Raw genomic sequence first — 21006 nt, forward strand, 5'->3', positions numbered from 1 at the left:
TAGGCTAATTTGGCTGACTTCACTAACATTCAGCACCGAAGCTGAGAGCATTTCGGCAGCAAACGGAAACGAGCAATCTTTATTCTAGGGATGGTAAGGCTCTCTAAGCATTGGCGTTGTATTATAAAAATTAAACGTGTCAATCCAAAAACATATATCTAATGTCCTTTTCACGTTTTTTGCGAGATTAATAGTATTGTTTTTTTGTATTTGGTATCAGCCACAACAAACAGAGACGTACTAAAATGGAATTTCGGGGCCGACAGCAATAACCGATAATCTGCTTTTTACCACGGTGTCAGCAGCTGCAGCCAAATCCCTGGCAATGATATTGAGATAACTTTCATTTGTAAACTACTTGGAATTCAGAGACCAAATATCATATTACTGATATGGTTTGTTAAAGAAAATAGGCCTGTGTTGAGAAAGCTCCTAAAACACTTATCAGACCCGTCATATCTTTATTAGCAACATTAGCATGCTACTTTTTGCTAACGGCTCCATAAATTGCAAGTCATACATTGTATCTGATAAATGCATAATGACAGTAGTTTGACACTGTTGTGACACTACTGAGTGTGTCTGTGTCCCTCCTCCTTTCCCTGCGTTTTCTGCCGTTTACCCTGCCCTAGTGTCTCTTGTCTGTCTGTCACTCTCTCTACGTAGCTGTGTTCCAAACCATTACCTATACCGAAAATAGTGCACTTTGAAGTGTGTTCGCCATTTTGTAGTGACGTTCCAATTCTCCGCGGTTCATGTCTGCATACCACAACGCAACGCGGCCGTGTTTTCCCGGAGGAGGAGGAGAAGAAGAAGACCGTTTACTATTCTCCCCTTTGTTTACATGTTGCTTGGCGCGCCTGCTTCTGTCACACAAATAACCAGCGCACATACCGGCGCATCTACTGACGCAACGATGTTTGAAAAATTCACTATTTCACTATTTAATAAACACTATATAGGAAATAGTGAGTGAATGAGGGAACGGTTTCGAACACAGCTTCCGTGTGTGTGTGTGTGTGTGTGTGTGTGTGTGTGTGTTTTGTCTGGGCGTGACTCACACCTGCTGCCAATCCACCTGTAACTCCACTCATCAAGCTCCAGCAGTATAACTGCCCCAGCACTACAGTCTAGACTTCGTCAGTTCGTGCAGTTCGCCACTAACGCCTCGGCCGTACTAAGCTCTAGCTCAGTGTTTTCTGGATCCTGCCTCACCTTGTGTTTACCTGTGCCTCAGGTCCATTACCTGCCTGTTAGCCCTGTCTGCCTGCCTCGTCCAGCGTCTCCTCAGTCTGTTTCCCAGCTGCCAGGCCCGCTCTCTCTGCCTGCCCGGCTCCACAGTGACACTCCAAGCTCAACAAACTCCATCTCTCTGACCTTTTGAATAAATCTACTTGAACTGTTGCTTGTCTTTGCCCGAGTGCTGCTTTTTGGGTTCAAGAAAAGTAACAGAGCAGTAACAGTTTTAGTTATTTATGAAATTAAGTTATTTACAAACGTTGAAAGCGAAACCAAATTAGATTTAATAGGGACCTTTTTGAAAGGATTCTGATTCAATGAATGAATTTGATACTGGATTCAGATTCAATACAATTATGTTGAATGCTAACTGTGCTCAATGCTGTGACAGTGTTGTTTCAGATGGACTGACCCAGATTCGGTCTGCTGAAAAACTACTGATAATACTTTACAACTGCACAAAGTAGGACATGATTTATTCTTGCAAATGTCACCTGCAGTCTTCTCTATTCTCGTGTGCCAGCGGGGCAAAAGAAATAATCAGCTTACCTTAAAACTAAAAAGAAATGAATGAAAAGATTTTGCTAACAACCCCACAATGCAATCCATTGCATTTGATAAATTGAAGATGAGAGTGGTAAATGTGCCTATATTGTATCGGGAACAGAAACGGTTTGGGTATGTATGTATGTATGTATGCAGTATATACATGTTCTCACCGTGGGGAGTTGAATCCACTGTCGACAGTGACGGAGCTGGAGTCCATACTGTCCAGTCGAGCAGAGTGGGCTGACTGCTGGTTCTGACTGGGCTCTGGAAGGTTCTCTTTAGCACCAGGGAAGGTGAGGGTTCTTTCAAACCTCCTCTGTAGATCCCTTTCCTTCTCTCTCTCCAAAAGCCACTGCATGGTCCCTGCTCCGCCTCCTCCCATCCCAACAACACCCCCTCCAGCCTTCTCGTCCTCTCCTCGACTTTTAGTCCCGCCCTCCTCGAGTTCGTCGTCGTCTGAGACATTGTAGTAGTCGAAGGAAGCCTCTGCAGCACTGGTAGAGGGTTCAATCCCCTGTGGGGGAGCAGACGGTGTAGCCACCAGAGGTTTGGGAGCATCAAAGGCCTCCTGGGAATCAAGTGCATCACAGGACGAGGACAGAGTAGAGGAGGCGAGGGCTGGGGGTTTTCTCAGGGAGCTGTAGCCGGGCAAAGGGAGGCTAGGAGGAGGTTTGAAGAGTGTGTCTTTACTAAAGATCTCCTTACGTTTCTCCTGACCAGAGGAGGCACTGTGGGGAGGGCGTCCATTAGGAAGTGGTGGGTCAGGGATAGAGAGGGGTATTGGAGGCAGGCTGCCACCTTTAGGTCCCACCTTTGACAAGTCCTCCTTATTTTCTAGAGGATGGGGTGTCTGTCTGTCCGTTTGCCTGTCAGCGCTGCCTAGTTTTAATCCATCATGGCTACTTTTGCCTACAGTTCCCATTGGGTTTGCTGCTGTAAGAGTAGCCTCGGAGGAACCTGCGCATTGGAAGTAATCATCAGGAGGGACGGCGGTGAGCAGTGGTTTGGGCGAGTATGCCGGCAGGCTGTCCCTGCTCTTACTCTTCTCTAAACTCCTGCCACCATCCAGCCCCAGAGAATCCACAGGCAGTTTGGCTGAGGGTGGGGTGGCTCGAGAGTAGTGAGAAGAGCTCTGATTGGCTCGCAGGGTGCCATCGTCAGTGTAGTAACGGCTCCGGTCGTCGTAATAATCGGGTGGTCCAATCAACCCAGCTCCCAGTGGTCCTTTAGAATTGTCCATGGATCTGGAGCGTTCCTTGGCCTTGTCGCTGCGTTCGTTCCTGGACTTCCTCTCCTGGGTGTGGGAGTGTGAGCGGTGGACTTTGGAGTGGTGGGCTGACGGGCCATGGCTTGGCTCGGGGAAAGGCATTTCGGTGCGCCGCTTGGCAAGCTCTCCGGACACATCCCACTCTGGCGTGACAGGCAGGTGGGAGGAGTCGAGGATGTTGGGGTTGCTGTGTGCCAGGTGAAGGCGGGCCCGTTGCCGCTCCATGGCCAGGGCGTGTTCCCTCGGTGACCGAGCCAGTGAGGACGAGTAGGCTCTGTAGTCCCTGTCGGCAAGCTCCAGGTGGGAACCGTCGCTTGGCTCACCGCGGGACGCCCTCGTCTTGCTATGCGAGCGGCTGAGTTTGGTCTGAGACTGTTTCCTGTGTCTCCCCCCACTTCTCCTACTCCTGGAGCTCTGATTGGCAGACGACGCTTTGCTCCTCTGGGCGCGCTCCTCTTCGAGGCGCTTCATGACCGCCGTGTGCCGGGCGAGGTTCTCCACAGTGAGATCAGGGTTGATTCTGCGGATGATCTCCATCTCTACATGGCGTGGGAGCTGGCTGGGCGCCTCTTCGTCGCGGAGCGGCCACTCCTCAGGGGGGAACTGTGCAGAGAAGGTGGCGAGCTGCTTGGCCTTGTCCTTCTTAAAGCTCAGACGAAACAGCTTTAAACCAAATTTCCGACTTGCTGTACCACTTCCCCCACCTGCTTGTTTCTCCGTCTCTCCTGTTCCTCCTCCCCCTCCCCCTCCCCCTACTCCCCCACTTCGGTGCTTGGTGAGCGTATCCGTCTTGAAGGGGAACCCAAGGGTGCTGCGACTCTTTTCTGTGTTGCCTCCTGCTTGCTGAGGAGGTGTTTGAGGGGAGTGCGGGGACGAGTACGCCTCCCGGTGGTCCTTGGGAGATCGACGCTGCAGGGTGGTGTGGTGGCTCGGAGGGTCGTCTCCACGGTAACTATTGTTGTAAAAAGAATCCACACCTCCTCCGCCACCCGCACTGTGGTTCTGGCTGGACTTGTTCGATGTGACTGCGTGTGTTCGATCTCGCACGGCTCCAGAGGTGGACGGGGTGATGGTGCCAGAGAGAGGGGAGGTGCACTGCGTCTGCTGATGCTGCTGCTGCTGCTGGTTCTGATGCTGCTGCTGCTGCTGTTGGTGTCGCTCAGCGGATCGCTCGTCTAAGTGGTACCACTTGGAGCTGGTTCGGATTAGGCTCGGAGTGATGAAGTAAGTCTGAGGGGTCACAATGAAATATCCGTCGGGTGTCGGGTAGATCTTCCGCTCACGGACCAGCATGCCTAGCGTGTGGTGCAGAACCTCCTCCGTTGGCGTGGGAACACCTGAGCAAAAAACCAGAGACAAGAAGCAGTTAGAGCGGACCCATTTCACACAGGTCCACATCATTCTTATAAATGAAGCAAGATCCAACTGTGTGAGAAGTATTTCACGCCTGGTTTTGGCATTTCATCTACTGTAGACAGAGAACTAGGACATTATCTAAAGAAATGCTGGTTTAATACTATCCTCATTGCAAATATAAAAGTGAGTACATGTAAACACTGTAGTGGCAGAAACCTGAGGACCGTTCATCAAAACATTCAATTACAGTAATAAAAAAAGAATATTGAAACAGGGCATCTGGAAACCGAAGCACGCAATGGAAAAAAAGTTGAACTTTGTGATGTTTATCCTCAGCATTTCAATAAAAGATGCACTTGGTGTAATGTATAATAATGCAATATAAGGGCAAAGTGACATTGTATTCATTTATATATTTCATTTATTTTAGAACATGTTGGCTGTGGTTTGTTTTGCCCAGGTTGTTTTTAACATTTCCTTTTCGTTTCCCTGTCCTTTAACGCACTCTTAACAGATTTCACGTTAATGTCCGTTATTATATTATATACATTACACCAAGTACATCTATTATATATTTGTTTCAAATTGACAAATTGGCAAAACTGAAATATGGTTGAATCAAAATCCACAGAAATTGATTATGGAAAGGCCTCAGTATGCTTTAAACAAAGTGTGTGTCAGATTGTCTGAATTATCTGAAAGAAATAATCGTACGGACGTGTGAGAGTAGGCAGGATTTGAACTTCAGTCTTTCTCAGCGCCTGTTTTCATTCTCCGCAAAACTACTTGTGTCACTTTTAACATGTACAACCGAGTGTAGCAAGACGAATGCCTTCGAGGAGCGACTGAGTCTGAACGTGTGCACCATTACGATCCATCATTTCTTGACACAGCGTTCACCTAACCTCTGTGCTTGTGGCTTCTGCTTTTTCTTATCTGTATATAGTTTTTTTCTTTTATAAATACACAACTTTGTTAGTGATGCTTCCTCTTTCCAATACACCTTATCTATGACTAGTTCATCTCATGGGCACTATAAAACTGCTCCATCACTCTAACATCCAACTGCACGTCTATGGAGCTTGTGTGTGCATGTTTTGTCCATTCATTATTATTTTCCTAAATATGGCAGCGAGGGACAGAAGCCATCTTAGCGATGATGCCTTTAAAAGAGAGGAGAAAAACAAAAAAATAACACCTAATATTCTTATTGTGGATTTTACAGAGATGTGGCAGCCACTTCTTCACAATTAAGTAAGATTTGTGTTTTTTTCTGTTTGGAAGCGGGGTTTTTTTTTTTTGGAACCAGTTCCCTGGTATGCATACAACATAAAACATTTAGCCCTGTAGTAAGTTTTTTTGGTCTGTTTGGGCCCTTAGAGTGTTATGTTCCGTATCCCCAGTGCAGTTCACAACACCACAGGAGAGATGTTACTGAGTTCCAGTAGAAACTTCTGGATTATTTGTGATCACCAGCCACCAGTGGTGGGTGGTGATTTTTGGGAGAAGCCACGGTCAGCCATCCTCTTTCTTTTACAGTGTGTGCATTCATTTCAGTTTACAAATGCCCAGACAGCCGCTCTGCTTCAACCCTCCTCGCAATTTTTTTCTCTCTCTTCCTTGTTCATACTCTCTGCTTCTTCGCTATTCTTCTTTCCTGCTCCTCCTTTCTCTTCCTTCCATTAACCTATCCCTCTCTCTCTCTCTCTCTCCTCAGGAGCTCCTGCTCTCTCTCTGTCAGTCTCGAGGTATTACTGCCAGTTACATCATAGCAGCCTTTCAGCCCAGCCAGAATGATGCAACTCCACGCAGACAGACAGACAGACAGACAGACACGCGCACTCACACACACGCACTCTCACACACACACACACACACACACACACACACACACACACACACACAGGCACACGCGCACACACACACACACACACACACGCACACACACACACACACACACACACACACACACACACAGTTGTTTGTCCATCCCCTTTCCTCTCTATCTTGGTGATAAGAAGGCCGAGCACAGGGAAGGAGGTGGGGACAGAAGCGCGCTGTGACCGAAAGCTTCTGTTCTGGATTCAGGACGGGCTAATCTTGACATCAACACACTCACACTGCCACAATGTAATACACATTCAAATGTATCATATTACATTGATCAATCTCTGCACTCAATCTACTGGCATCAGGGGGAAACTTGTAGCAGGCGTCTCCTATTAATGATGAGATTAGTGGGAAAGACCAGGGTCCAGACTGGTTGCTAATGATGCTAATAGTCTCTCATCTCAACTACAATGGGTCAAAGTGGGAAACAGGAAGTGCGTGTGTAAACTGTGGCAGCAGATATTGCTGAAGTTGTGATAAACATCACAATCCTTTACGCTGAAGTTTCAAAAACACCAAGCTGGTAACATTTAAAAAGAAGAAAAACACACAAAAGGAAAACAGTAGTTACTGGATGTTCAGTGTTATGAGTACTAGGGGTGGGGGTGGCGGGGGGGAAATCGATACAGCATAGTATCGCGATTTTTTTCCCGTGGCAATACTGTATTGATACTCAGACGCCAAGTATCAATCTATTATTATATATGTGTTGGTCAGTCTGTCTGCTTGACAATCCCATTTGGCAGCAATAAAATTGAAGTGAGATGAACAGACAGAGCAATGTATCTTTTTAAATAAAACAGATGTTGACAAAGTTTCCTTTTGGGGATATCATTTGAAATTGGGAAAAATTAGAAGAAAAAAGGTTATGAATTGCAATATATTGCAGAATATTGCAATATGTCTAAAATCGTGATGATATCGTATCGTGACATAAGCATCGCGATGATATCGTATCGTGACATTAAGTATCGCGATGATATCGCACCGTGAGGCCTCTGGTGATTCACCACCCCTAATATGTACGAGAACTGCAAGGAGATGAAGACGCGAGCGAGAGATGTGACCCATGGCCACATTATCATAGTTCATAAAAATGCAGCGCAGTTAGGGTACACCCATTTCCTAGACCAGATTTATACAACACGGACCTGCCGATGTGCATTCAACCCACGTTAGACCCGTTCATATGAATTAGCCGCCACTCCGCTTTTCACAATAGAGAATCCAGTCTGCAGTGTAGTTCATACACTTGTTCACGATAAACCAGAGAAATGTACAGCAACAATTGGCTTCATGATTAAAGAACGTTTTTTGAATCACGTCAACACTTCAGTCCATACTGGCACGCTCCGTCTCTCTCTCTCTCCTCATCGCTCTCTCTGACTGCATTTGCAATTGAATTCAGTTCAATTAAAAAATGCGTTTCAGTGATCCAAACAGCTGAGACATCGCCGTTCACACCTGTGTCGATCACGCAACTCCAGCTGACCACTTGTGTTCAGATTTTGCCGACGTCAGCGCCGCTACGTAGAAGGTCCCCGCGCCCAGTTATTACGTCAGTCTGTCTCCAGACCTCCAGACAAGTGCCAGATTTGTTTCTCACGGGGTAGCTAAGAAAACTAAATTGTTGTGAGAACTAATAAAGTGTTTCCCACAAATAGACTAACGTGTGGCGGTGCGCCTCACTATCAACACCGGCTGCCGCACATTGCGTTTCGTTATTCATTTTCTAAACGCTATTTAAAACACGTTCTTCTGCATTTCCTTTCCCTGCTCTCCTCCGTCTCTCTGTCACTTGTGTCTCGCTCACACACACACACACACACACCTCCTCCCACCGTTGCCTTCCAGGCAGCGCGGCAATGGTTATGTCAAAGAAGTTATGTTAGTGTTAAGGTGAGGGTTAGCTGCCTGTAAGGCAACATTGGAGGCTTAAAAAAACCATTGAGCCCACACAGCGTCTGTCTCCATAAAGGAGAGAAGACGGCTGGCGAAATTCACAAGTTCACTAAAGGTTGGTATCTATCTCGTGAACACCTTTACACAATCACACATTCACAATCACACATTCACAATCACACATTCACAATCACCGACCCGACTCTTAGCAAACAAGCGATTGTGCTTGCTTTAAAAAGTTAACTAGTCACAAGTTTGCAGTCAAATGCAGTTGGGTTGTCGAGGTCAAAACACTATATAGCAGCTGTGAATCAAATAAACGTATAATAAATAATGTTATGTCATTTTTTACTCTTATACCCCCCCCCGCCACAAATTGCTTTCGAATCTGTGGGAAACACTGTAATACACATCTATGGGCTATTCCAACTGTTGACATTTGCATGGCTCTGGACGGAGACCAGCGAAGGCCATTAGAAGCACTTTTCCGGTGATGGCTAGCGTTACTGCGCAGCCTCCAACTGAGAGAGACGACGTAAATGCGCCGTGAGCAACCTGTCTGAAAGTTGTAAGTCTTCTGGTAGCTGTGCCAAGAGAAATCTCAATCATTCCGAATATTGCAGAGACGGAGAGCGTAGGTATATGTAAGGGGATAACATAGGCACAGGCTAATTATTGCTAACTAAAATGCTAGTTAACATTAGTAATTACACTTAAACAGCTAATGTGAGACGAAACTGCCTGCGCGCTTCTCCTGTGCTGTACGGTAATTCCTCTACTATGCGACAATGACTATGACACAATCGTTAGCCTATTTTTACAAAAACGCCTGCTACGGAGCCGTAACGTGAGCTACAAGGTAATGGATTCTTTTATACATTGTCGTGTTTCTTCAGAAATAAACAATGGACAAATAGAGTCTTTAAACACTTCAGATGTAAAGTTATTCGCTATCAAAGTGGCGCCAAAATGAATGGCAGTCAATGGAATGCTAACGGGAAGTGATGGCTTGGTAGCATCAAAATGGCGCAGTATGACGGAGTATGTCCGGTTGAAGCATGCGCGGACGCTTAAACCGATCATAGCCCGGTTAAGGTGTATACATGCAGGAATAACCCGGTTACTGAAGGAGTTCTCTAGGTCTGTTAACCGGGTTATGAGAACTCAGATTTTAACCGAGGTAAGGTGTTTACATGGTGTTTAAACGCACTGATTGACTTTGATGAAATTGTCCCATTTGGGTGAAATAACCCTTCAAAATCAGTCTGAAGCTGACAGATTGACACATTAAAAACTCATTGAAAGACTGAATAGCAGCTGGGCAGACAGCTGTGTGTGTGTGTGTGTGTGTGTTGCCTGTCATTACATCATGCAAGTGCAGTTGCTTTGGTGACATGACGCAAGTTCTCTAAAGAGGGAAACCCATGCAATGTAAAAAGACAGATTAGGTCCACCATGGAACATGACATCAACCGTTTACTGCCTGATCAAAAATGAGAAGAATTACAGCTGAAAAATTATAACTGGAATAATACATTTAATGAATGAATCAATCAGTTGATTGACAAATGAATTAGCGATGTGGTCGGATTTTGGACCGTTAGTCAGACCAAACAAGATTTAAAAACATCACTCGAGCACTGAGAAACTGTAGTGGGCATTGTTTTGCTAAAAAAATAAATAAAAAAAGAGTTAACTTTTCTTGACCTCCAAATTTCTCTCCACACCACAGTGTTCCCATAGCAGATTTGGAAGTTATATCAGCCAGTCAATACTCTAACTGATCAGCCTGATTTTATTGGTAGGAGGGATAGTTCAACATTTTGGGAAATTCTGTTCAGATGGATACCAGTCTCATGGCTCTGTGTTCAGTACAGAGCTGTCAGGACATGATTAGCCTAGCTTCGCATACAGACTGGAAGCAGGAGAAACAGCTAGCCTGGCTCTGTCATAAGTTCAAAAATAAACTTACCAAGACCTCATAAGCACAGCAATTAACACAATTTATCTTGTGTGTTTACTCCAGTGCTTTCCAAACAATGGGTTGCCCTCTTTGCAACAGGTAAGAGGGCTGGAACTACTTCTTCAACTTTAGTTGGGTCAGTCTACTTAAATATCTGGGCAAATAATCAAAGATTTAAGTCTGAGGCGCCTGGTTAGCTCACCTGGTAGAGCGGGCTTCCATATACAGAGTTTTCCTCCTCGACGCAGCAGCCACGGGTTCGACTCCGACCTGCGGCCCTTTGCTGCATGTCATTCCCCTTCTCTCTCCCCTTTCATGTCTAAGCTGTCCTATACACATAAAGGCCTAAAATGCCCAAAAGTCTACACATTCACTAGCTCTCTTATGAACATTACCATTGCCATTGGTACACACCACAGGATTCTGCCACTTCTGTCCAACTGGCTAAGTCTGACAGGGTCAATCTTCAGCTGCAGAAAATGGGTAAATGTGTCCTCATTTACACAGAAGACTACAGAACTATACAGCTCCTCCTCTGTGTTGGTGCTGGCTCAGAAGCAAAGCTACCAGCAGGCTCTGACTGTGTTAAGACTGAACACTTCTAACTTTCTAACTGCTGCCACTTAAAATGAAGCCACTGGAAATAAAAAAAAAAATGAAACTAAAACCGTAGAACTCTCCAATGTTAGGAAAATGTTACATTAGGGTTACATCCTGCAACCATCCATTTACACTGGGTGAGAGGCGGGGTACACCCTGGACAGGTCGCCAGTTCTCATTCACACACACTGCTGAGCCACAGCAACATAGGGTCACATCCTTCAGTAGTGGGTGGACTGTCTAAAACCTCAGTGAAGTAAAAGTAGTGTTTCCACTGTGTCATGTACAGTTTTTGGCTCAACAGCCAGAGAGAGAGCGCAGCAGTGGTCCAGCGAGCTAGACGGTAAATAAAGAGACGGAGCGGCATCAGCGAGAACAAATCTGCGAATTAGAGGAATAAAACGTTATTTTCTGATTGTTTCACGGCAGTTACGTTCTTAAAAGGTCCAATGTGTAGGAATTTCTCCCATCTAGCGTTGAGATCATATATCGCAATCAACAGCACCCGTGAGTATGTCCCTTACCGGCTAATGTATTTCAAGATGGCGCATGAATATGGAGCGTCTACCCCAGTTCATGCGAACGCAAATGTAAAATTTCAAGCCAAAAGGAATATTTGGAATTGATGGTGGTGGTAAATATTCATGAAAAAGGACAACTAAACACGTTACACACTGGACCTTTAAGCACAAATAAACACACACCATTGCACAACACACAGTGGTGTGTTTTGATGTGCTTCAGTGAGCGGTGGTATCAGGCGCTGAGGGGCGTGACAAAGCAGCGGTATTGGGAATGAGAACGGCTGCACATCCTGCATTCTGTTATTGGCTGGGGGTTACACCCCCACACAGGGCCCAAAGGATCTTTGTTAATGCCCATTAACAAACGTTCCACGCACAGCAAAAATAGAACATAAATGAGAAAATCCAGGCAGAGGGCAGGGTCTCTGCAGATACAGACACCACCAAACACTTCCAGAGTTTTCCCTAGGTTTGTGGAAGACTTGGGTGCATGTATTTGGCAGGGGGTTTAGGGAGTCGGCCCTCAAGAAAATCTTACGTTTTTCAATTTTAATTTGCCATCATTTTGGACCATTATTATTACAATATCTGTGTCTAAAATGTTGGCAACGCTAGTGCAAATAATAAACAACTACAATCATTAAATCTGAGAAAAGTCATTTAGTTACATTCATACGGCTTAGGTGGTGCAAAAAATAGCTTAGGTGCTCAGTGATGATTGAGAGGGATTACTTTTGTATTAGTCTAGTTACTAGTTTTAAATGTATATCATATCATCAATGTAGTATCATTTGCCTCTGTAAACCTAAATAAAGGCCCAGTCATGCAAAAGAAAAACAATACGATGATATACTGTGAAACCTCCAGTATCGTCCTGCTATGCTCTGCTGTGCCACGCTACATCCTGTAACGCCCTGCAGTGCCCTGCTATGCCATGAACTACTACGACTACTATTTCTAGTCACTGTTCCATTATCTTTATTGTGACTGTTATTGCCACTGTTCATCACACCCCCAACTGGCACCGTCAGACAGCGCCTACCAAGAGCCTGGGTCTGTCTGAGGTTTCTGCATAAACGGAAGTTTTTCCTCGCCACTGTTGCACTAAATTCTTGCTCTTGTGGGAATTACTGGAATTGTTGGGTCTTTGTATATTATAGAGTGTGGTCTAGACCTACTCTATCTGTAAAGTGTCTTGAGATAACTATTGTTATGATTTGATACGATTGAATTGAATTGACCGGTATCTAACAAACCGGATAGCAACGCGGATTTCGGTGCCTCACTTCGGTGGCACTTAAATGCCTGTGCTGCTCTCTGGTACTCGGAAACGGTCATTACAGGCAACAGAAGCATCACTCTATGTTACGCTAGTTAACACTACACCTGGCAGCAGGTACCGTTATCCTACCGTTAGCTAGTGGCTGCCTTAATCACGATTAAAATGCTAAAAGCTAAACAGCTAAACATGTGGCTGTATTTCAGGATTCCAACACCGGCGGGACGTACAACAGTCTGCAGCTAAAGACACAGACTAGCTGCACAATGGCCACTGCTGTTGTCAGAGAGAGTTACAGATGGGACTTAATGGTGCGCTCACTTGCAACTTGTAAGCCTTGTGGTGCATTCCTTGTTATTGTAAAATACCAATTTGCCATCTAGTGGTTCTTTTTGTTGTATAACAGCAATTTACTGGTGACATAAGTTATTGTTATAAGTTATTATTACATTTTAAATAACACATGTAAATTTGACCATATTGCCTTGGCAATAAACAAGCCGTTCTTAAAAGGTCAATGACGTTGTTTTGTGCTCTGCTTTTTTTTTTTACTCTTTTTAAGTATCAGTTCAGGTACCCAACCCTAAATGTAACTAGAAACTACAGCGGTCACATAGTTGTGTGGTGTAGTATAAGGTGCAATTTCTCTCTGAAATGTAGTCAAGTAGTCTCACAAAATAAAAGTACAACCCAACAGAAAAGATACAGTAGGTAATCGAAATGTACAGCACTGTGAGCCCTTGCATCCTTGTATATATTAAAATATTAATAGGCAATATATATAATTTGATTACAATATTTATCAAAAATGAACCTATAACTGTGCAGCAGTAGACAGAGGCTGATGGATGGTGTTAGCTGTTGACTGATGTTGGTGTGGAGCTGGTATTACCTGGAAAACATGTCTGCAGGTGTTCAGTTAGGGCCTCCTGAGTGACAGGCTTGTGGGCGGAGTTCATAGCAGAGATAGCCAATAGCAATACCTCTCCCAAAGGGATGAACTGGGATTGGCTGATGGGGGACATACTGATTGGCGACACATCACCTGTGAAAAGACAGAAATCAGTCTCTTTGAGTGATACTGGATAAAGATCTGCTGTAACCTGTAAGACATACGTATGAAACCATGAAAATAAAATCCCTGGCTGTCGGGCTGGGGATCTTATTGCATGTCATTCCTCATCTCACTCTTCCTTCATTCCCTGCCATCTTTCTACTGTTAATCTAATAAATGCATTCAAAGGCTAAAACCAAAATGCATGCTATATTTTTTACTGCCAAGACATTTGAACATAAATATGAACATTTTAAACCCTGCCTGGTGGAAATTAAGACACAGTATGTAATGAGAAAGACACATGTGAAAGCAAAATAGGATTTGACCTTAAATGTCTGCTGTTTTTAATATATCTTTAATGAAAAGGCCAAAATACGTTATATTCGATATACTACCAAAGCGGCAACCTCTGGGCTTGAAAAATGAAGCCAATGCAGAAATGCATTAAACCTGCATTCTTTGTAATGGCCAGCAGGGCACTGGTTGCAAAATAAAGTCAGACCGTCTTGTTTCCCTGGCTGCTGAGTGGAGTGACGGGGGTTAGCTCCAGTGTCCCCCTGTGCTGTCCGACCACGGTCGGGAAGCAGAAGTTACTGTAAGCTATTTTATTGAGTTTCCTTTTAGTGAAATGTGAATTTAATTCCCTCTGGTAAACTGTTACACAGTGTAGCATACTGTATGTCTAGGGCTTATTTATTGTAAAAGGTAAGAACGGAAAGAGTGTCTTTGGTAAACGCGGTCTTTTTAAGGTTGAAAGTAATAAAGTTTGCCGTCTATACGGTCTCCTGTCCATTTCTTCTGTAAAGCCGTGCCTGTGTTTGGATCTCTCCTCCGCGCAGCCCCCCCATTCACTCACACACGGCTCCGCTGCAACATGGAGAGACACAGCACTGCCAGTCCACACTGCTGACATTTGTCTACAGTTGTAATTGTTATTAACACAGCTGTATATTGTTAAGTATGAGAGGGAAACCTGTATTGGTAGCAGTGTTTTCGCTGGTAACTCTGTTACTGCGGCCGCCACGGCAAAAAACACATTAGAAGTTATTAAATGCAACTAACTTCAGTTCGTTGAGTAATAGCGTGTGAGACGGAGCCTGCTGGACCTGGGCGAGAGATGTGACCCATTCAGCGTTAACGGCGACGCAAGGAAAAATTTGGGTGCACCTAAATTTTGTGTTGGTGCACCTAAATAAAAACGATAGGCGCACCAGTGCAACCAAGGCAGAAAGTTAGTCTGGAGCCCTGATTTAAACATTGCTTTCCTAAATCACCAAAAATGTAAAAGTGAATCCCCAAATTAAAGAATAGCAATAAACATCAGATCGATCTTGGTTACTATTGCCTATTTTTGTGGAATAAACAAACCAAAGGTTAAAACTGGGTGCATTTCAAAGACCCAGAGATTGGTGGTTATACCATGGTGACTTCTACATTCTTGTTCACAGAAGTTGATACAAGGTTTTGGTTCACCTGCCAAGGTCTGCAAAACTACCAAAAAAATTTTTACAGCAACAATTATGAATATACAGAGAGAGATATAAGAGACAGACGACAAACCAGACTGAAGAAAGATGAGGACAAAGCACAGCTGCAGAGGCTCTGCTAGGAACACTGACTACCACCCTGCCACCTCTATACACTGACTGCACACAGCTGCAGGCCTCAACATGGAAAGTAATCATAGGACAAACCCAAAACACACAGTGAGGGGGATGGGGGTGAGAAGCATGTGTGTTCTAAAGAACAGCTGAGTGAGAGGCCATTTCCTGTTGGTTCTCATGGTGTTTCTACACTAAAGGCTGATTTATGCCTCTGCGTCGAATCGACGGCGTACCCCCGCAGACCCCTCAGAAGCCCCCTCCGAGCCCTCCGCCGTAGCTCGACATGCACCCCCAAAAATGTGTAACTTCGCGTCAAGGCGACGCAAGACCGCAAGGACTGTGATTGGTCAACTCGTCCTGTGTGTTGATAGTTGGTGTTGCGAGCAGCCTACTGTGGGGAGTAGCAACATGCTAGTTCACGGACATAAGCTTTGCAAATAAACTCAGACATATTTTGGTTACGACGACGGGGTTATCCGTTTGTAAAGTGTCTATATGTCAGTAGCGTTTTGAAATTAGCACTTTGCCAGCAAGCAGTACTTTGTGGGCAGTTGTGCTAAAGTTAGCTTGCTAACATAACATAAACTGGCTGGCAGACACCTCGCAAATAACCTCAGACTTATCACCCCCTAGCGTTATAGCGGTGAAATGCAAAGCAACCCCCGATGCAGATCTCTGAAAGGGTCACGACACCGTAGGAGCGACACCGTAGGAGCGACACCGTAGCTACGGCGTGGAGTTGATGCAGAAGCTTAAAAACAGCCTTAAAAGGGGGCATAGTATGCTCCATCAGAACTGATTGTCAGATGGTCGAATAGCTTTTGGAACCTCCCTCCCCTCACACCTTTCCAATGTCGGATTGGGGAGCCGTGTCCGACCGTTCCTGTAACTTTTCGCAAAAAACGATGCGACATTCACGACCACGTCACGCCTTGACTGGTCAGCTGGGTGGAGGTGAGAAAGAAACCAGGGTTTGAACTCCTCTCTGTAGCTCTCTTTTTCATCCTTGACACAACAATTTGTGTCACTTTTCAAACGACCACTGATTGCAACACTAGGATTGTCTTCCAGGAGAGATTTGTCTTCCATGAGAGATTGTCTGAAAATTGGTGCTGTTATCCCCGCATTAAAAAACCACACAACGTCTCCCCCTTCTCTACGACGGCCGGCTTTTCACCCCACCTTCCAGTGTGGCCATTCAGGACAGCTAAAAACACTTGATTTCTAACGTGCTCGGACAACACATTGTACCAACTAGTTCTAATCGAGTATGCCCCGGCACTAATACTGCCCTCTGTGATTAGTTTTCTGTCCCATGAGCTCCCTCCATCTGGAAATGTTTGAAGGTAGTCAAATGAGGTTTCACTGAAATGCAGCTTGTTGACAAATCTTTTGGTCAAATGTACTGATGGCTCGCTACTGATCACCTGTACCTGCTTTAACAAGCATAATCAATGTGAAATGCCCTTAATGACATGAGGCACACCATTTTCCCACAAAAGGGTGTGGTTATATGAGGGCCTTTGCACACCGAGGGGGGTGACGAATAAACGACACGGAAGTGCAAAATAATTGCCTGCGAATATTTTGCATCAAAACTATTCCAACCGGCAGCAATGCCAATTTGCGACATTTGTTTGATTAAAGGTTTGAATATTCGCGCCAGCTCATGTACTATGTCGGTGGGACAGTTTGAGGTCCTTCTGGGGACGCTGCTGAAGCGACAGAGAAAGTGACGGGAGATGCAGTGTGTGAGCAGACAAGAAAGAGCGATTGGAGCGGCAGAGGAGAGTTATATTTTTAGCCGCAAAGAGATATCAAGTGAACAGTTGCTAGAGCTGCAGCTCCTTAAGATGTAGGGCTGGGTACAGAATTCAATCATTTTTAGGCACCGACCGAATTGCCTCTAAAGTATCGAGTATCGAAAAATGCCTCGTCATTCAATACCCAATTTCAATACCAAAGGAGTAAATCTCATCAGAGTCCGTGAGCCAATAAGCAGGCAGCATGCTTCTGCCAGGATCTAATAATGCTGGTGATTGGCTGTCTAGTGTTACAAGTCGATGACACACGGGAAAAACTCTACGTTACGGACAGAGATGGGGCTCACGTCGTAGGAGCAGAAAAATAGATAAAAAGATTTGTGCCTTATTGAGTTAAGTTGTAATTTCTTTTTGTTTTAGAAAATTGGTATCGGGAAAAAGTATTTTTTAGGAACCGGTATCGAAGTCACGGTATTCGTATCGTTACCGGTATCGAACATTTTTGAACGATACCCAGCCCTACGGTGGCGTCCCGTCTTGTTTCCCCGGCTGCTGAGTGGAGTGACGGGGGTTAGCTCCAGTGTCCCCCTGTGCTGTCCGACCACGGTCGGGAAGCAGAAGTTACTGTAAGCTATTTTATTGAGTTTCCTTTTAGTGAAATGTGAATTTAATTCCCTCTGGTAAACTGTTACACAGTGTAGCATACTGTATGTCTAGGGCTTATTTATTGTAAAAGGTAAGAACGGAAAGAGTGTCTTTGGTAAATGCGGTCTTTTTAAGGTTGAAAGTAATAAAGTTTGCCGTCTATACGGTCTCCTGTTGTTCCATTATGGTCCTCATAAGTAAACAACACACGTAATTGGTTGATGTCTTTCTTCCAGTCCGAAAGCTCAGAAAAATCGGCCTCGTTACGAAAAACAAATGACGTCGCTTTGTCGCCGCGCAATATTCACATTCTGTGTGAAAGTAACCGTGACAAGAGTTACAGGTCTGTCACAAACGACAATGTTCCGTTTGCATCATGTCTCTACTACAATCATTACCACTACTACTACTGACATTGCTGCTGTTACTGCTAATACTATTGATTGTATTACAATTGCTGTTGCATTTATTGATATTACCACTACTGCTATTATTACTAATGATGCTACACTACTACAGTTATTACAACTACACCTGCAGTGCCGGTACCACTGCTGTTATTACGGCGCTATTATGGATCCCACGTAACTTCTAGGCAAGTCCCGCCCTACAAAGCAGCTTGATTGGTTGGGGTTAGGCATTGACCTCGAGTGGTTAAGGTTAGGACAGCCGATTGGTCAGGGGATAGAACCTGAACAATTCGGGTTACGCTACCTTACGTAAGCATGGATGCCTGGCCAATAGTAGCGTGTGAATGCTATTGAAGAGGTCTTGCCTAGAAGTTGCGTGGGTTCCATAATAATGTATTATTACTACATTAGCATCTAATATTAGTATTACTGCTGCATCTTCTACTGACATTTGTACAACTGCTATTACTGCTACAAACAATACTACTACTTCTGCCACTAGCATGCTAGCCGAGCTAACATAGCTGGTACTACTAATAATACTACAAATATAATTGCTACATCTGCTACTGCTATCCTACCTACTACTGCTGCCGTTTAAGGATAATTCTGCTTTATTCCAACTTGGGTATTTACAACCAAGGTTTATTTGTAGTGATGTCCATTACTTGTATCAGCAAAAAACAACAACAGTCCTTGCCAAGTTAATTACTGAGATCTGGGAACACGGTGACTAAAAAGATTTCTGACAGGTCAAGCAATAATCAGGTCAGGGCGCCTGGGTAGCTCACCTGGTAGAGCAGGCGCCCATATATAGAGGTGTCCTCCGACCTGTGGCCCTTTGCTGCATGTCATTCCCCCTCTCTCTCCCCCTTTCATGTCTTCAGCTGTCCTATATAAATAAAACGCCTAAAATGCCCAAAAGATAATCTTAAAAAAAAGAATAATCAGTCAGACGAGCAGACAAGTAGTTCTGAACTCAGCAATGAAAGGGGTACTTCAGCGATTAAGGATTGTGCCTCCATAAAATATGTTGACATATGTCCGAGAGACAGCTTTAAAAAAAAAAGAATGCCCCCCGTTGAGGCAGCAGAGATAGCCTGACATTCAGTCCCCCCTATTCTCAAATGCTGGAGGACAATTATGCCCGGTCATCAATCACTTATTAGTAGTGATCCCATAATACTAGGGCTGTAACAATACACAGAAGTCACGCTTCGGTTCATAAAAATCCTCTTGCTGGGGACTGAGATTATAAAAATAAGGAACATTTCTGTATTACACTGTACGAACACTGAACACTTTCCCAAAATGCAATAGGTCACAACAGCCTATAAATCCAAACAGCATCTCTTATGCTATGAAACTGAAAATACAAAATAAAATACAAAAATAAACTTGTACATTAGGATGACTGTTTCAATTACTTTCACCCTGTCTATATTTAAACATTTAAAGCCTCCAAACATGTATCTATTGCACTGTATCAAGCTGTAAAATGTAAACTATGAACAAACGCTGACACACTGTCCTGTCTTATACACAACTCTCTCTCCATTGCTGTTGTAGCTGACCGAGAACCCAAACATCACGTCTAACTTTTAATGTGTCCAATACTTTATGAACAAATACCTGCCAAACTAACGACATTCCCATCAGCCTCAGCTTTACTTCAGGGTTTAGCGTTAATTCGGCCCGAATATCAATTTAGGTTGGCAATAGATTTCGGCCCGCCTAGTTGTGCACCAAACCAAAAAAGACTGGAAACTGTTTTTCCAACTGCAATTACGCGATACTCAAAGCAGAATTTGGCAGATTTTGTCGACTTTTGAGACTAACTTTCCCCAGAAGCAGAGAGTTTTCATGTTTAGGCTGTGTGAGAGTCGGCTGTGTGGTGGCTGCTTTTAAAAATGTAATCTTTGTTTGGCTTGATTTGCTAAAATCTATATTATAGATCCTACAAAAGTCAGCAAAAAAAGTTACTTATAAGTAACTTTTTTTGCTGACTTTTGTAGGACTCCAAGTCGACAAAAATGCTCCGAAAGTCGTAAAAAAAAGCGGCAAAAAAACGTTGGAGAAAGACACAAAAAAGTTGAAAGAGGCAACCAAAAATGGCGAAAAAAAATGGCAGAAATGTAAAAATAAATAAAAATAGCAACATGCAATAATACAGTCAAAGATATTGGACTTTTTCAATGAAATAAAAGCATGTTAATAAACTATACGTGTCTGGCCCTTAATGGGATTCTCATGTTCCAGTTTGGCCCTTGAGTTTGACACTCCTGCATTAAGACAGCGTAGCAACATGTCTTACCAGTCGTACTGCGTGTATGACTGGTTTGTTTAAGACACAAATAAGAGAACAGAAGTGTTATTAAACTGTATATTACTACAGCTTTCACGACTGTTGATGCACGGAGCAGCCATGTTGGATATCAAGGGCGGCTTTGCTCTGGGTACTGTGAGGTCGTCCCGACTTTCCGAGTCGGAAATTTCTAACTTGGAATTCGGAAACGTACAAATGGAAGGCACCATGTATAGCCTACAGAGGAAACTGGAGGTGAGCGAACCTTGTCAAACAAAGCTAACTTCAGCTAAGGCTGTTACAGGTATGTCTGCGTCACACAAGTGACGTCATCGGTAACTGATGCAAAAATCAAACATGTTTTAAAAAGTCGATCTGCAGCGACTGGATATAAAGACTCAAGATTAGGATCTACATTTCACTCGCTTTATTATTTTATCTGCTCGACACCAACTGAGCCAGACTGGAACAGACCTGTGTGGAGTAATAGAAGTACTGAAAATGAGACAGATGTGTACGGGTACTTTTTGCAGGTAATTGCTAACCAGCATTTGCACAGAATTTATGGAGGTGCCTATTAATGATCCATGGCTGAGCTGAGATAGCACTGATCATATCATCAGGGTTAAGGTTCTCAGATATGACAGTTCCTC

At 44.2% G+C, this 21006-nt stretch overlaps 1 protein-coding gene across 5 annotated transcripts in view; it reads right to left on the bottom strand.

Annotated features, from left to right (window-relative positions):
• Window positions 1–21006, bottom strand: part of LOC144524639 (storkhead-box protein 2-like) — a 75277-nt gene that overhangs the window by 11478 nt on the left and 42793 nt on the right. For 3 of the 5 annotated variants that reach the window (XM_078261031.1, XM_078261034.1, XM_078261035.1), the window contains exons 2-3: window positions 13462–13614; window positions 1959–4392 (exon numbers count right to left, since the gene is read on the bottom strand). In XM_078261031.1, the coding sequence (XP_078117157.1) occupies window positions 1959–4392; window positions 13462–13614 (2587 nt within the window). Of the gene's footprint in view, window positions 1–1246; window positions 1427–1958; window positions 4393–13461; window positions 13615–21006 lie in introns of all 5 variants that reach the window. The other 2 variants (XM_078261033.1, XM_078261032.1) reach the window with 2 other exon arrangements.

Source organism: Sander vitreus, chromosome 10 (assembly GCF_031162955.1).
Source record: "Sander vitreus isolate 19-12246 chromosome 10, sanVit1, whole genome shotgun sequence".
Classification (NCBI taxonomy): Eukaryota; Metazoa; Chordata; class Actinopteri; order Perciformes; family Percidae; genus Sander; species Sander vitreus.